Below are 15,979 nucleotides of genomic sequence, written 5' to 3'. Positions count from 1 at the left end.
TAAGTTGGGCCTCGCTGTGCGGTGCAACGTGACAGCAGGCGAAACCATTAGCGTTCAGCGCCCTACACCAACAACACCAGCACACACTCAAAATGAGAAGCCTACCGTGGCCTTATAGTTGTTGAGCACGTACTAACGTCACGAGATGACCAACATGTAGATGGGTAGAGTGGCAAGTGGCAACTGCTAGCAGAGAGCATTTTCCTTGCAGAATTCTCACAGTTGTGGACTGTAGAGCTTGCACGGTCAGTCCCTGGTACTCTCGGTCTCCCCGTGGTTGAACTGCCTCCATGGCCTGTCCTGTTCCAGCAGACTCGACTCAATTCCAAAGTTCCCAACCAAAAGCATACGAGTACACTTGAGTCACTTGACTACTTGAGGTTCAATTGAAATGATTAAGAACACATAGAAAAGCATTAGTTTTCGATCCACCAATCCACCATACACCTTACCAGTCACCAACTAATCCACCAACACCCGGCCTCACCAAAACCCCTCACCCGCGGCCGCTATTTAAGCGCCTCGTCCGCGCTCAGTTTCCCTCCAAGAAGAGTAGCACACAGCCTCCCCAGCTCTTCTTCTACCACCACCCCAATCAGGCTCGCTCCTCGTTCTTCTCCACCACCGCGCAGAGATGGCGAGCCAGACCGCCGACGCCGCGGGGTTCGCCGCGAACGACCCCCTGTCGTGGGGCAAGGCGGCGCTGGAGATGACGGGGAGCCACCTGGACGAGGTGAAGCGCATGGTGGCGCAGTCCCGCGAGCCCGTGGTGAAGATCGAGGGGTCCAGCCTCCGCGTCGGCCAGGTCGCGGCCGTCTCCGCGGCCAAGGACGCCTCCGGCGTGGTGGTCGAGCTGGACGAGGAGGCCCGCCCCCGCGTCAAGGCCAGCAGCGAGTGGATCCTCAACTGCATCGCGCACGGTGGCGACATCTACGGCGTCACCACCGGCTTCGGCGGCACCTCCCACCGCCGCACCAAGGACGGCCCCGCCCTCCAAGTTGAGCTGCTCAGGTACAGTAGAAATCAGTGGTCAAAGAGCCATTTACCATTTCTCCCATTAAATTACTACGGGAGTGCACGGACTCACGGAGTACGCACGCGTCATTTTTGCTTTCTTAGAATCCTAGTACTGTCTTCATCTGCCAGCCCCGTGCAAGGTGCAAATTTTAGAACTGCGTGCCACTTATTTTTGTGTTGTGTAGGACAGAGGACATGGATTAAATGAACAAAAGATTTCAGTTGTTAATTAACTTTCACCACGGGCAAACAAACTGCAGGTTAATTGTCAGTCATGCGTAATTAGGCTAGTTAAATTTTAACACACACAATGATAATTACGTGAGAGGTTGCTGAGCTGACAGTGCTGATAGACTTAATATCTACATTGTTTCATATTCCTGCAGGCATCTCAATGCCGGAATCTTCGGCAACGGCTCCGACGGCAACACGCTGCCGTCCGAGGTGTCGCGTGCGGCGATGCTCGTGCGCATCAACACCCTCCTCCAGGGCTACTCGGGCATCCGCTTCGAGATCCTCGAGGCGATCACCAAGCTGATCAACACCGGCGTCAGCCCGTGCCTGCCGCTCCGTGGCACCATCACGGCGTCCGGCGACCTCGTGCCACTGTCCTACATTGCCGGCCTGATCACCGGGCGCCCGAACGCGCTGGCGGTGACCGTCGACGGCAAGAAGGTGGACGCCGCCGAGGCGTTCAAGATCGCCGGCATCCAGGGTGGTTTCTTCAAGCTGCAGCCCAAGGAAGGGCTCGCCATCGTGAACGGCACCTCCGTGGGCTCGGCCCTCGCGGCCATGGTGCTCTACGACGCGAACGTCCTCGCCGTCCTGTCCGAGGTGCTGTCCGCCGTGTTCTGCGAGGTCATGAACGGCAAGCCCGAGTACACCGACCACCTGACGCACAAGCTGAAGCACCACCCGGGGTCGATCGAGGCCGCGGCCATCATGGAGCACATCCTCGCCGGCAGCGCGTTCATGCCGCACGCCCAGAAGGTCAACGAGGTTGACCCGCTCCTGAAGCCAAAGCAGGATAGGTACGCGCTCCGCACGTCGCCGCAGTGGCTGGGACCCCAGATCGAGGTCATCCGCGCCGCCACCAAGTCGATCGAGCGCGAGGTCAACTCGGTCAACGACAACCCGGTCATCGACGTCCACCGCGGCAAGGCCCTGCACGGCGGCAACTTCCAGGGCACGCCCATCGGCGTGTCCATGGACAACACCCGCCTCGCCATCGCCAACATCGGCAAGCTCATGTTCGCCCAGTTCTCTGAGCTGGTCAACGAGTTCTACAACAACGGGCTGACGTCCAACTTGGCCGGCAGCCGCAACCCGAGCCTGGACTACGGCTTCAAGGGCACCGAGATCGCCATGGCCTCCTACTGCTCGGAGCTCCAGTTCCTCGCCAACCCGATCACCAACCACGTCCAGAGCGCGGAGCAGCACAACCAGGACGTCAACTCCCTCGGCCTCGTCTCCGCCAGGAAGACAGCCGAGGCGGTGGACATCCTCAAGCTCATGTCTTCCACCTACCTGGTCGCGCTCTGCCAGGCCGTCGACCTGCGCCACCTCGAGGAGAACCTCAAGAGTGCCGTCAAGAACTGCGTGACCACGGTCGCCAAGAAGGTGCTCACCACGAGCTCCACCGGCGGCCTCCACAGCGCGCGTTTCAGCGAGAAGGCCCTCCTCACCGCCATCGACCGCGAGGCCGTGTACAGCTACGCCGACGACCCCTGCAGCGCCAACTACCCACTGATGACCAAGATCCGCGCCGTGCTCGTCGAACACTCCCTCGCCAACGGCCCCGCCGAGAAGGACGACGGCACCTCCGTGTTCTCCAAGATCACCGCGTTCGAGGAGGAGCTGCGGGAGGCGCTGCCCAGGGAGATGGAGGCGGCGCGCGTGGCCTTCGAGACCGGCACCGCGCCGATCACCAACAGGATCAAGGAAAGCAGATCGTTCCCGCTGTACCGCTTCGTCCGCGAGGAGCTCGGCTGCGTGTACCTCACCGGCGAGAAGCTCAAGTCCCCCGGCGAGGAGTGCAACAAGGTGTTCCTGGCCATCAGCCAGCGCAAGCTCATCGACCCGATGCTCGAGTGCCTCAAGGAGTGGAACGGCGAGCCCCTGCCCATCTGCTGAGCCGACAGACCGCGGACACGACACGATCCAGGAAGAGGATGCATGAGACCGCCTTGAGAGAAGAGGAGGAGACGATACGTGCATCAAAATAAAAGGGAGGAATTCAGGATCCTGAAGGCTTCTTCGCTTGTACGCTCATCAGCAGATTACGTTATTTCTCTGTTCGTGTTTGTTTTTTTGAGCTTGTTGTATTTATCCGTGTAATCGTGTGAGATTGCTGCAATGCTGTGGCCTGCAGCGTTCATGGCCTGGCTGGCAGCTTTCCAAATTCTGTTGTTGTATTTTGCAAGATAAATATACTGCTTCTACCATAGTACTATGTTGATTATCTGAACTCTGAACTTGTTTTGCCCACTCCTTTCATGTTTCAAATTGAGCATTGATCTCGATTGATGGCGGGAACTGCAAGAGACGGTTGTCCTCCCTCACGGTGAGAGTGACAGAAATTTCTCGTGTGCTAATGCTTGGGGGACCCCTCGGTATTTGGTAGGCGCAACTGCGCAACGCATGATGATATATAAGAAACATGAGCAATTTTACAGTTCTTGAGTAGGTACCAAGAGGTACTAAAATTTTAGTGTAAATTTTGGTACCTCCTAGTACCTATGTACCAAGAGGTACCAAAATTTTACACTGAAATTTTGGTATCTCTTGGTACCTTCTTAAGTATTGTAAAATTGCTCAAGAAACATAGGATGCGAAGTAGACTGCAGACGGTCAGTGTTGATCAGCCAGCGCAGATGAAGAGGTCCACTCGTGCTACCTATAGATTCAGATGAAGAGGTCCATAGGAGAAACTTAGCCTGTGTCTGGTTGTCAGGTTCAGATGAATTGGGTCAGAGTCATTCTATTTTAGATGTATTTGGTTCATAAACAAGGTGGGATAGAATGGACCTAGAAAATGAATAAAATGAATGATTTGTCATGTGTGTTGGTGTTGGAGGGGGAGTGGGGCAGGGGCGAAATGAATTATTTCGCTTAGAGAGTCTAAGATGGAAAAAAAATTGACAGTTCAGAATTCTAGTTTACATATAGAGTCACAAAGTTTTCTACTAAATATATTGCATTTTTAAGGATAATAAAATTATCCTATAATAGTTGACTATAATGGTACAAATCTACTATATATAGTAAAATCTTCTCTTATACATGTGTTAGACATAAATACTACAACATGTGACCCATAAAAATGTACTTCTAAAATTTAAATTTGTAAAAAAAAGCATTTATGGAGTACTAGTTATCACATCAATCATCTAATATTCAAATCTCTATCAATTTTATATATATCTTCCTCTCACACAATCTCCTTGTTAAAGAGGAACATTTAAGTCATTTTTTGTTCCAAATAATTTGCCTATGCAGTGCTAGAAATGTACTTACATAGAGGTGGATGAAAGCATTAGTATATGGGTATTATAGAAAAGAACATTGCATATATGTGTGTTATTAAAAATTATATGTAGGTACCAGAGTAATCGAAGGTATCAAATTTTACACTACTCCTACTCTCCCCTGTTCTACAATTCTTATTATTTTAGACAAGGACGTGATCAAACTTTTAAAACTTTGCATGTTAATAACTTTTAAAATATTTAGTTTGAAAACATTAGGACAACATATATAGATAAATCATAAAGAGTATTTTTTAAAAGTAAATATTTATTTATTTATTGCATACAATTTAATAGAAAATTATAGTCAAAGATAGATATAGAAGACCATGTCATTGTCCAAAATGACAAAAACTATCAAACTAGAGGAAGTAGTAAATATGAGTATGAAACAGGACATGATCTATGAGAAAAGGCACCCTCATCTTTGATCAGAAGTAGGTTGAAATTAAAACAAAATATGTAATCAACAGATAGCCACGTTTACATGAAAGAGAGAACACACAATGTCTGAGTTCATAGTACCAATAACATAAAAAAAGAATTAAGAATCAATTGTATTTTATGTAGTTGTTGTCACTCAAATCAGAACCTATAGAATAATAGGGTTACGTGTCAGTGCAAAAATATACTAGGCAATATACAACCACATATCATTGGAGCTCGTTAGAGTTTGTGTCGAATAAGCATACATAGTCAGTTACAGTTAGAACTTGAAGTTGTAATAGGTGATAGAATAGTAATAGAGTTGAACTCTTTCATGGATCGCACAATAGGGGAGCCTTATAACAAGTCTTTGAAATCATATGGGTTGATAAAACATAAAAGATTGTTATACCCGATATGTGATGGAAAAGATTGTTGGGTTTAGTCTCACATTGATGATTAATAATGAGTATGCATAACTTAAAAGTTTATAGCAATCTACACTCATCAGACTAGTATTTTGGGTTGGGTACCCAAGATTGATCTAAAGTTGACACTCCGGTTGGGCCTATATGATAGTAGGCCTAGTGCGACCAAAGTGACCCTAGGTTGGTAGGTCAAGCTACACACTTGTAACAATTGGTGTTAGAGCTTAGTGATGGAGGAAAAGCTATGGATAGATCAGCGATAGAGGTATTTCATATTGTGACAACTGCATAGAATGTCCAAAAAGGGACATGTCGCAGGTGGAGCATGGAGGCGTTCAATGAAATTGATCAATGGATTCAAATACTTTGGATGGCGACATGAACTATTTGAATAGTTGCAATCGCCCAATATCCCGATACACTCTAATATGCTAGATCAAGGAGGAGCCAGGGTATTAAGCTACAACGAAACATTGTTAACAAATATCGAGCATTGGTATTGTCGTCACTTTTTAATATTTTATTGTGTGTTTCCATGTTCGGTCTCTGTCTCTCTGATGGTGAACTGTTATTATTTCATCACGTCAATGCCTTGTAGCACATTGGATAATCCTCGTATATGTATCGATGAAACCAATGCTTTATAGCACATTGGATAATCCTCATATATTGGTGAAAGTCAAATATTGGATACATCTACACTCTTATCTTTCTGCTTATGTTTATAGGCTAAAATTTTAATTTTTAACTTTAAATTTGGAGTAGGTTTTAGGATTATTTTTTCATCGCATTCATTTTCAGCATTATTTTTAGATCACTAATAACATGTATATAAAAAAATTATTCATAAATTATTTTTATTTGTAAATATACCATTTGTTTTTTTTCTTGGAAAAGCCACCCACCTATTCTTTGGCCAAGGACCATGTGCTTGCATTTATAATACTATTAGGACCAAAGAATCGTGTGTTCCTTTGGCTGGAAGTAATGGTCGGACAATTATTCGTCATGGTACGAGCCAAATTGGAGGGGAAAAAAATTAAGCTGCCAGAACATGCATGTACGGGTACGGCAACACATTTGCTAGCACCATGATCCTATGAGTAGACAGATACCCGCCGCTCGGGACAATATATTTGCTCAGGACCATGAATCCATCACCATGCACATGAGTACATGAGCGCACTGAATATTCCCGATCCGTTGAGTTGAGGCATCAACATGCGTGGCGGCGCTCGGGCTCGCAGGTTACAGCGTGGGAGATTCTTCTCACTCCGTCAAACAATGGAAGGGGGAGAGAGATTCTTCGCGCCCCGTCAAACAATGGGAGAGCTAGCGAGAAAGAGGGGACCGACGCACGATCTCGCGTGAGCACCTGTAGCGCGTTCCAGACGACAATGACAGCTTGATTAATTAGTCGTACGTAAAATAAGTAAAGTTATTAGGGTATGATTGTTTAAGTTTTAGCTATTACACTTTTAAAAAATAAAAACTGATTTTTATACAACTTTTATATATATATTTTTTAAAAAAACACTGTTCGGAAGAAAATATTAGTAGTCATTATTGGCGTTTGCGAACGCAGCGAGCGAGAGATGGATAGAAGGTGATGGGGACTAGTGGTTGCTGCAAAGCAGGATGCGTCCTGTTGGTAACTAGCACTACAGATTGGTGCATGTCTGCTGCTGCTGCTACGCCGTGCATGTGGATGTGGGCGCCGTTAGCTGTCAGCACTAGCGGTCAGCCTGTCCATCCAGATGCGGCGCGTTCCGTGATGTCGCCGCAAGCGGCCAGCCATGATCGATCTTTGATCCCGGGCGGCACATTTATGTCGAGAGGGCACTGATGGATGCTTTATATAGCCGGAAAAAGGTCAAGGGTAGCTCGATTTCCTCTGTCTGAATCTCATCCCATGCAATGATCAGAGATCTGTTGTGCAATCTGTATCATGTAAACTTAACTTGAGCGGCAAATGACGTGATTAAGATGCGCACTGAAGCAAATAGATCACGGTTCAGGAATCAGAACAGACCGATGAAAAGGAGATGGAGATGCTGAGGTGAATCAGATCAGAAAGTGCTTCCGCTTCCTGAGCAGCCTAAACAAAAACTGATATAGCTTAGCAAAGCACGTTGCTGTCATGTACCAAACAAAGCTATAAATTTTGCCCCCCTTGACAATCTATGATATGGTCAGTCAGGAATTAGATAGTGATATGTCCGTCCTGGAGAGAGGGGTTTGGTGAGGAAAGCATCCGTTTGACCTCAGGCTGATCAGCGGTTAGATGGATATACATCGCTTACCTGTGAACGTTGGTTCCAACTACCACTCCACTAGTGTGCAGAGTATTGTGCTGTTGTTCAACCGAAATGCCTTTTCTCTAGCATGAACAATTGATTGCTCAACAGAACTAATACCACCAACGACGAGGTAGACTGGTAGAGCGAGTGATTGACACCAACATGTACTGGACTCCCATTTAAGGTTTACAAATACAGTTGGTCACTTGTTACGGCTCTTTCGTTGATAACCGACTTAGGCCGTGCTTTTTTTTAAAGTAACCGGCGTGGAAATCGTGGTGACGAATTAGTATGACGAATTAGTATATGATTAATTAATTAATAGTTATAAAAACATTGAAAAATAGTTTGACATAAATTTTTTAAACAACTTTTCTATAGATTTAAAAAAAACACATCGTTTAACAGTTCGGGAAGTGTGTACGAAAAACGAGAGAATATATAGGTTGAGAAGAGTGGGTAAAGAAGCAGCCTTAATCTCCGGTTATAACCGGTGAAATTTAGATAAAATTTTGTGAAAAGTTTGAATCTTAGTTTTATGATAAATTCAAACAATCTCATTTTAAAGTTGGATCGCCTGTGGCAGATCAATTGGACCCGGAAACGCAGGGGCCTGCTCGAGCGCGAGGCCCGGAACGTGGTGGGCTGAGGTGATGGGCCATTCTCATCTGGGCCTGTGCTATAGGTGGGCCGGTGCTTCCGTGTGATGATCTCTGCCGCTGCCGCCGCCGCCTGCGAAGTCGATCCCGTCTTTCTTCTCTCTGCCCGGCCTCCCCCTCCTTCCTCAGCTGTTCCACGCCGAAGCAGCGCCGGTGTCTCCCCACCGCCGCCGGCCGACGCGCCGCTCCCCGGGGCTCCAGGAGAAGGATGGAGAGCAGCAGCTACGACGGCATCCTCCTCGGCATGGGGAACCCCCTCCTCGACATCTCCGCCGCCGTCGACGAGGCCTTCCTCTCCAAGTACGATTCACCCCAGCGCCCTTCACCTGCTGTAACAGTCTCTCCTGCTGTATTCTTTTGCCAACTTTTGCTGTACCTGCTGTGCTAGTCATGCGAGTTTGAGAAATGATGCCTTTCTCACTGCGAAGAACACTACGTGTGAGCGTGACATCTGTAGCACTGTACGCTCGTGCCAAATTAAACATTGGAGATCGGAACTTCAGTATTTTAATTCATCCAGTGCATTTGGACTCATCTTTACCCTTGTATTCATTGGCAAATTTATCCGTGATGTGTATGCTCTGTTATTTACCACTTGGGGCCTTGCTGGTTTGGAGGGAAGGGGGTGATGCTTCAGTATATCTTCTCTAATGGGCTGAAAAATGCTTTCTCGTTTTTCTTTTTGTTTGCACTGAGTGATCAAAAATGTAGTTGGCACGATCTAACTGAATGTTTCTCTCTGTGCATTTGAAACCCAATAGGTATGATATCAAGCCAGGCAATGCAATTCTGGCAGAGGAGAAGCATTTGCCTATGTAAGTTCCTTTCTCCAGGTGAACCGTTCAATACTGAATAGCATCGCCAGCTTTTGAGAATTTTTTTTTCTAAAATCCTAAACACTATAACATTAGACATGAGAAGTGTCAGATGTATCATTTAAAGTTTATTCCTTAATACACACTGAATATTATGGATTTTTCTGCTATTCTGATAGGTACGATGATTTGGCTAGCAAAGCCAATGTTGAATACATTGCTGGAGGTAATATTACCACACTGCATACATTAATCTATGAATTCAATGTGATGAATTATTGTTTCGTGGTTTATTCTTTTCATTTGAATTTATTGTGTTTGGTTTTTAATAGGATCCACTCAAAACTCTATCAGGGTTGCCCAGGTAATTTCAGAAGATACTGGGAGTTTTTTTCCCCTTTTGAGGAAAGATGATACTGAGAGTCATAGTAGTCTATAGTAGTTAGCCTATTAACAACCTTGTTTGCTGTGTGCCATGTATCACAGCGATCTTGGTTATTTTTTGCAGTGGATGCTTCAAATTCCCGGGGCAACAAGTTACATGGGTTGCATTGGGAAGGACAAGTTCGGTGAGGAGATGAAGAAAGATGCACAAGCCGCTGGTGTTAATGTAAGTCATACGTTCCTCTTTACGTTTTTCTTCTTCCTCCATTTGTATGCAATCATGCTTCACTCCATTGCACCACTGCATATGTTGCCTTGACCTTACCATCTATTCGAACAGGCCCACTACTATGAGGACGATAATGCTCCCACCGGCACTTGTGCTGTCTGCATTGTTGGTGGTGAAAGGTATGCTGAGCACAGTGATATCTAATAGAAACACCTGATAAGTTATTTTGTTTTATCTATTAGTACATACACTGCTGATATCATGGCATTTAAGCTCCCCTAAAGTTGCAACTATGATCCTGCCAAATAGGAGCATTTGATGATGTAGCTTAGATATATAAATGACTTATTTCTGTCTGTAACCAGGTCACTCGTTGCAAACTTGTCTGCAGCAAACTGCTACAAGTCTGAACATCTGAAGAGGCCAGAGAACTGGGGTCTTGGTAATAAAGTTATAAGAATAGCTCTTGTACTAATATTGTCAATCCACCATTTTATCAGCACTCTCCACTGCTTACAATGCACTCTATATCTTTTTTTATTGGTTTTCTCACAATAATAAGGTCATTGATTGTAGTTGAGAAGGCAAAATATATTTACATTGCTGGTTTTTTCCTCATGGTATCCCCGGATTCTATTCAACTTGTTGCTGAGCATGCTGCTGCAACTAACAAGGTAAAATGCTAACCACTAAAAAGAGAATATTTGGTAGCGTTGTTAAGAGTATAAATGATTACACTGTTTGCAGGTGTTTATGATGAACCTTTCCGCTCCCTTTATCTGTGAATTTTTCCGTGATGCACAAGAGAAAGCTCTTCCGTAAGTACTTGTTTATCAATGTTACATTTTTTTTATATGCAGTATGTAAAACATGATCAAAGTTCCTTTGATACCAAATTAGCTATGTTGACTATATCTTTGGAAATGAAACTGAAGCAAGGACCTTTGCTAAAGTTTGTGGTTGGGAGGTAATTTTATTTATCACCTGCTATTCTACATGTGATTAAAATATTGACAAATTGTCCATAAAAATTGTAGACTGAGAATACTGAGGAGATTGCTTTAAAGATCTCGCAATTGCCTAAGGCTTCAGGGACACACAAGAGGATTACTGTCATTACTCAAGGCTGTGATCCAGTAGTTGTGGCTGATGATGGAAAGGTGAATATCTTCCTTTGTCTTTTAGAGGGAAAATATCCTTGTTACTCATGTTGATCTCAATGATAGGATTTTCAACATTACAAATTTTCCACCTGTTTAACATTTAGGGCCTATTTGGTTTGGAGGAACTGAACTGTTTCCTGTGAAAATCCTAAACCCTGTAAAATTCCTGTGTTCTGAAGGAGCTCTTTAGGATTTTTTTTTTTGGCAGATTACCAATTTATGTCAAGTGAGCATTCACATGCTTCTCTCCATCATCCATGACCCTCCAACTTTAGGAAACCAGCTTAATTTATAAGACATTATATTTGTACTTGTAGATACAGTTTACCAATCAACCTGAAGCAATTCACTAAGGTTGATTTTTTTTAAAAGTACTAAAAAGTGCTAAGCATTATAAGAGATTACAAGATATGCTTTGGAGAACGTTATATAAGTTCAAGCCTCTTATATTTTATTCTATATGCCTAGTTGGTTGACATAAGCACTATAGGCAGTGGTTTTTCTTGAAGTTGAATCCCTAATTGTTGGTCTTCTCTGAAGTAGTGGGTCTGGTACCGGAAAAGTTTGTTTCACTTTTGGTGTTATTATGGTCTTATCAACAACTAAATTGTGTTTGTTATTATTAATGAAATGACATTTGTTGGAGATGTCCAATCTGCAGAGACGACAGCTTCTTACAATTGTTTATCCGATAACCTTTTTTCCGCTGCAGGTAAAAACATTCCCTGTCATCCTTCTGCCCAAGGAGAAGCTTGTTGATACCAATGGTGCAGGTACTCAGTTTAAAAATGATGATGGTGAAACATCTATATTTGGGCTCAAATTTGTATATATAAACTGATGCATTAACTGTAATGAATATTTTTGCTAAATTTAGTCATTGTTTTGTAGGAGATGCATTTGTTGGAGGTTTTCTCTCTCAATTGGTTCAGGAGAAGAGCATCGATGAGTGTGTCAGAGCGGCTTGTTATGCTGCAAACGTTATCATCCAACGCTCAGGCTGCACTTACCCTGAGAAGCCTGATTTTAACTAGTCATTTCAGCACATTGAGACAGAAATAGCTATAGGTGGAGAGCTTTTCGACATTTCCTCGGCACATTTATAGTGTACCCTAGGGCATGTTTGGATAGATGAGCATGATGCCTTATCGCTTCGGGGTGGCAGGAAAGTGAACTAGTATTCCTACCGATATGAAAAAGGATCGTGCACAATCTCTGCTGCAGTTCCATCACGGCATCTGTCTGCATTTACGGATCAGGCTGATGTGTCTGAATGAATAATAAGTTACCTCCTTCATATTGTGGCATCATAGTTGCCAAGACTTCAGAAGGATCATATTGTGGAGAAATTTGCTATTCTGCCGCTCTCAAACGTGATCATCGTCAGAATTTGGAGGCGATGAGCCAATAAACCCTGTTTGCGTTTGGTGCAGAGAATTGCAGCCACAAGCAACTTTAACTTCGAACAGCCAAAAGACTGCACCTTCTGCATTTAATCAAATCTTTACATGCATGGTGACAAATTGTCGTGAGTACCATGTGTATAATACATGGTCTCTCCATCCTTGAAGAATCTAATACACTGCCAATATTCTAACACGGCCTAACACTCCCTGTACACGTGAGAATTCACGCGAATCTTTCGTTTCCTCGAGCAACAAGTCCAAATCCTATTCCTAGGGCATGAACCAATTCAACGGTATAAGCCATGCAGCAGCTATCTGCAAAGCGAGACGAGCCTCCAGTGCTCCTGCTTGGAGTCGACATGGCAGAGGACGCCGAGGAAGATGTCCTCGTCGCAGGGTATGCACAGCCTCGCGTCGGCGGCGGCGAACTGGTACTCGTCCCGGGCGCGGTCGAGCAGCTCGCGGAACAGCGGGTGGTCGAGGGACGACACCCTGACGACGTAGCGGCGCAGCTCCTCGCCGACGTACACCACCGTGTGGCCCCTGGGCACGTCGCTCGGGATCGCGCCCTCCCCGCCGTCGAGGGGAGCCCAGTCGCCGGCCGCGGGCGGCGCGGCGGCGCCGAGCTTCTTCCATGAGTGGAGGAAGGCCCTGAGGAATCTCCTCTTTGATCCTCCTCCTCCCTTCATGCTGCTCGCAGCCATGAGACCCTCTCTGTGTGTATGTTGTGGCAATGTGGTTGCTGATGGCTATATACAGCAGGCTCCCTGTACATGTTGATCTCGTTGTACTCTTGTGAATTGACCAGTGTTCATTTTCGGCTTAACTTAGCCTATGTATGTGTAGGTTAGGGTGAGCTGGAAAGTGAAAGCACGCATGGTCATGCAGACATCCATTCTTCTGAAGATGAACGAACTAGCTATGCATGACACGAAGATAGATGCAGATTAGTGATTAACAAGAGCCTCTTCTTGCACTGATTCGGTGTGAGTCGGATATATCCTTACCCTAGATAGCTTGGACAACGATGGCGAGACGATCAAGTTGCAAGCATGATGATCACATACAGTGGCAGCCTGGCAGGGCAGTGCAAGGCCGTGCCGGTCAGCCGGTGCGTACGTACAGGACGGGAAAGGAGTACGGGCTGCGGTGCTGCTTTATCGGCTGGGAAAGGAGTACGGGCAAAGGATTCATGCAAGTACAGGAGAAGATTCTCGGCGGCCGCCGGCCGGCCTCTTTAAATTCTGCGTCTCTTTCTTATCCAATAATGGAGAGGATAACCAACTTCCACCTCGAAGTTGTCAAAGGAGTTGGAAGATCCTTGCACTCGTTGCCTTCTCATCAAGGAGGGGGAGGATAAGGGTGTGCGAGGAGGAGGAGAGGCGAGGCATGGGTCGCGGCCTCAGTGGACGGGGTGACGATGCCATTCGTTACGTTGAAAGGAAAGCTCTGGAACGAACCGGCGCTGCTCCTCCTCGCTCTCTGGAGCAGTGGAGCCGACCACGGCCACCGGCCGGTCGTCAGTGCCTGCTTGGACGGCTGCGCCGGCGTGGCGGAGGCGGAGGCGGAACGGTCGTGTTATCTGAAGCCTGCTTCCGTCAGGCGATGCCGGGCTCCGCGAAAGGGGAGGCGTCAAAGAGATTCCAGCCAGTTACATGCGAGGCCGATGGCCTCATGGGCCTTTGTCCAGGTGGCGTGGAGCCCATTCAGGTTTCAGTGCATCGTTACAGGAATTTTTTAATGTTTATATTTAATAAATAATTTACAAAAATATATTTTCATTTCTAAAATTTACGAATCTAACATCTTGCCACCCTCCTTCTATAAAATTACATACGTTGTGTCTCTATCCTACTACCAGGTGTAGCTACTCCCTTCACGTCTGAGGTACAGAAACACCTCTATACATATTTCTACTCTCTTCTAACAAAAAATACAAACTCTATACATATAATTGTATCATTCATATGAGATTTAACTGTGTCTGTACTTTCTGTTGGGTGGGAGCAGAAATAGTTATGAAATGTTTCTCATTATGGACGTGAAGGGAGTAGCTACACCTGATAGTAGGATCTAATATATATATATATATATAACAACGATTAATTGAAAAGTTCCTGAACGCGCATGACAATTTTATAGTTTGCCCCTGTCACCCTTACAAAGTGCGGGAAAGGCCAGACTGTAAAATTACCACCATGCCATCATCGTCCGTCTCCGGCTCCCTCCCTGCCAACTACCCTGTCATCTTTCCATCCTCTATGGGGACGGCAGGAGGCTAAATTTGTAAATTTTCAAAATGAAAATATAATTTTATAAATCATTTATTAAATAAAATTAAAAATTAAAAAAAATCACGTTACAGCAAGCTGCACACATGGGGAGGCAGGGCCTTTCGTTGGGATCAGCTGACCCCAATAAAAATCTATAACACCTTAACAAAATAGTTCTTCTGTACTATAATATATTATATAACTATTTTTCTTATAATATAAGGCGTGCATGTAACCATGTATTAACTAGCATATATCTTTTCTCTAAATTTGATTTATATTAAATTCTTCACCATCGAAACACCCAACTATCTTACATGCATGCATATATACACCTATGTAGAGGTGGTTATAACGCTTTGTTGGTCTATGTGTTAATGATAGGTACGTCTTAGGACATATGCAATGTATAAAGACTATATAGTCTATATGGATAAGAGCCACCACATATGACATTAGCTGTGACATACTCCATAATGATTATGAATATAGTAGAAAACAAAGTGAATCCTAAATAAGAAAATAATGTGATAGCATTTATTTTTATGGGTAGCTAGTATGGCAATAGACTACTATAGTCAGTAATGTTATAAAGACCACCTTCACAATATATAAAGCCAACTCATATGATGATGTTCATTGTACAATAACTATTTTTATAGTATATCGTGGATGCTCTTGTATTATGGGATAAAAGCAGTATTGTTTATTTTAAGTAGAATTTTTTTAGAGTTCTCCAAGATTGTTTAGACCATTCATTTCGTGTTGATCCGATGGTTAGGATTGATTAGAGGTAAGAGATCATAAAGAAAGGAGAGATAAAATCATTTGACCTGCTACAAAAATTGATGCCTATACAATAAGTAAATTAATGAAATACTCTCATTTGCCATAATTCAAAACTCGAATTACAACATAGAAAGGTACTTACATTATAATTTTTTTAACTTTGTATGTGTTTAAATCCTTGATGAGAATTTTAAATTCTACTGCCAAATTAGCATAATTCAAATTTGGTGTTTATATTTTAGACTATAAATCACTTACATGCTTATGAAATTTTCAAATACTTTGAAATCTAAATAATATTTAATTTCATTGTAGTCATCCTAATTTTGGATTTTAAAACTACAGTCCATTTGATTTGTAAAATGTAAAGTTGTTTTTATGAATACTAATTTCATACTCTTACCATGATTTCCTGTGGAACTTTGATTACCAAGAAAATTTTAAATAACCACTTAACATATTTGAAATAATAACATGCATGTCCATTTGAATCGTTTGAAAGTTTGAAATTTTATTGGATCTGGATTTCTTGCATGTGGTTATCTTTGGAAAGAGTGTTTATA

General features: G+C 44.2%; 3 protein-coding genes across 3 annotated transcripts; 2 read left to right on the top strand and 1 right to left on the bottom strand.

Annotated features, from left to right (window-relative positions):
* Positions 1-543: 543 nt before the first annotated feature.
* Positions 544-3,491, top strand: LOC102709168 (phenylalanine ammonia-lyase-like). Its single transcript, XM_006652459.3, has 2 exons — positions 544-1,011; positions 1,404-3,491. The coding sequence occupies exons 1-2, from the start codon at positions 635-637 to the stop codon at positions 3,148-3,150; spliced, it is 2,124 nt and encodes a 707-aa protein (XP_006652522.2). The 5' UTR covers positions 544-634; the 3' UTR covers positions 3,151-3,491.
* Positions 3,492-8,476: 4,985 nt separating this feature from the next.
* LOC102708888 (adenosine kinase 2-like) lies at positions 8,477-12,632 on the top strand. Its single transcript, XM_006652458.3, has 13 exons — positions 8,477-8,657; positions 9,119-9,172; positions 9,352-9,398; positions 9,505-9,536; positions 9,681-9,782; positions 9,897-9,964; positions 10,151-10,227; positions 10,362-10,459; positions 10,533-10,603; positions 10,686-10,752; positions 10,823-10,945; positions 11,661-11,721; positions 11,840-12,632. Exons 1-13 carry the CDS (start codon positions 8,566-8,568, stop codon positions 11,980-11,982), a joined length of 1,035 nt encoding a protein of 344 aa, XP_006652521.1. The 5' UTR covers positions 8,477-8,565; the 3' UTR covers positions 11,983-12,632.
* Positions 12,633-12,665: 33 nt separating this feature from the next.
* On the bottom strand, positions 12,666-13,048 carry LOC102708610 (auxin-induced protein X10A-like). Its single transcript, XM_040522890.1, has one exon. It carries the CDS (start codon positions 13,041-13,043, stop codon positions 12,666-12,668), a length of 378 nt encoding a protein of 125 aa, XP_040378824.1. The 5' UTR covers positions 13,044-13,048.
* Positions 13,049-15,979: the final 2,931 nt, after the last annotated feature.

This window comes from Oryza brachyantha, chromosome 4, assembly GCF_000231095.2.
Source record: "Oryza brachyantha chromosome 4, ObraRS2, whole genome shotgun sequence".
In the NCBI taxonomy this organism is placed as follows: domain Eukaryota; kingdom Viridiplantae; phylum Streptophyta; class Magnoliopsida; order Poales; family Poaceae; genus Oryza; species Oryza brachyantha.
Note: the sequence above shows the minus strand (reverse complement) of the source record. Positions and strands in the feature narration are given on the sequence as shown.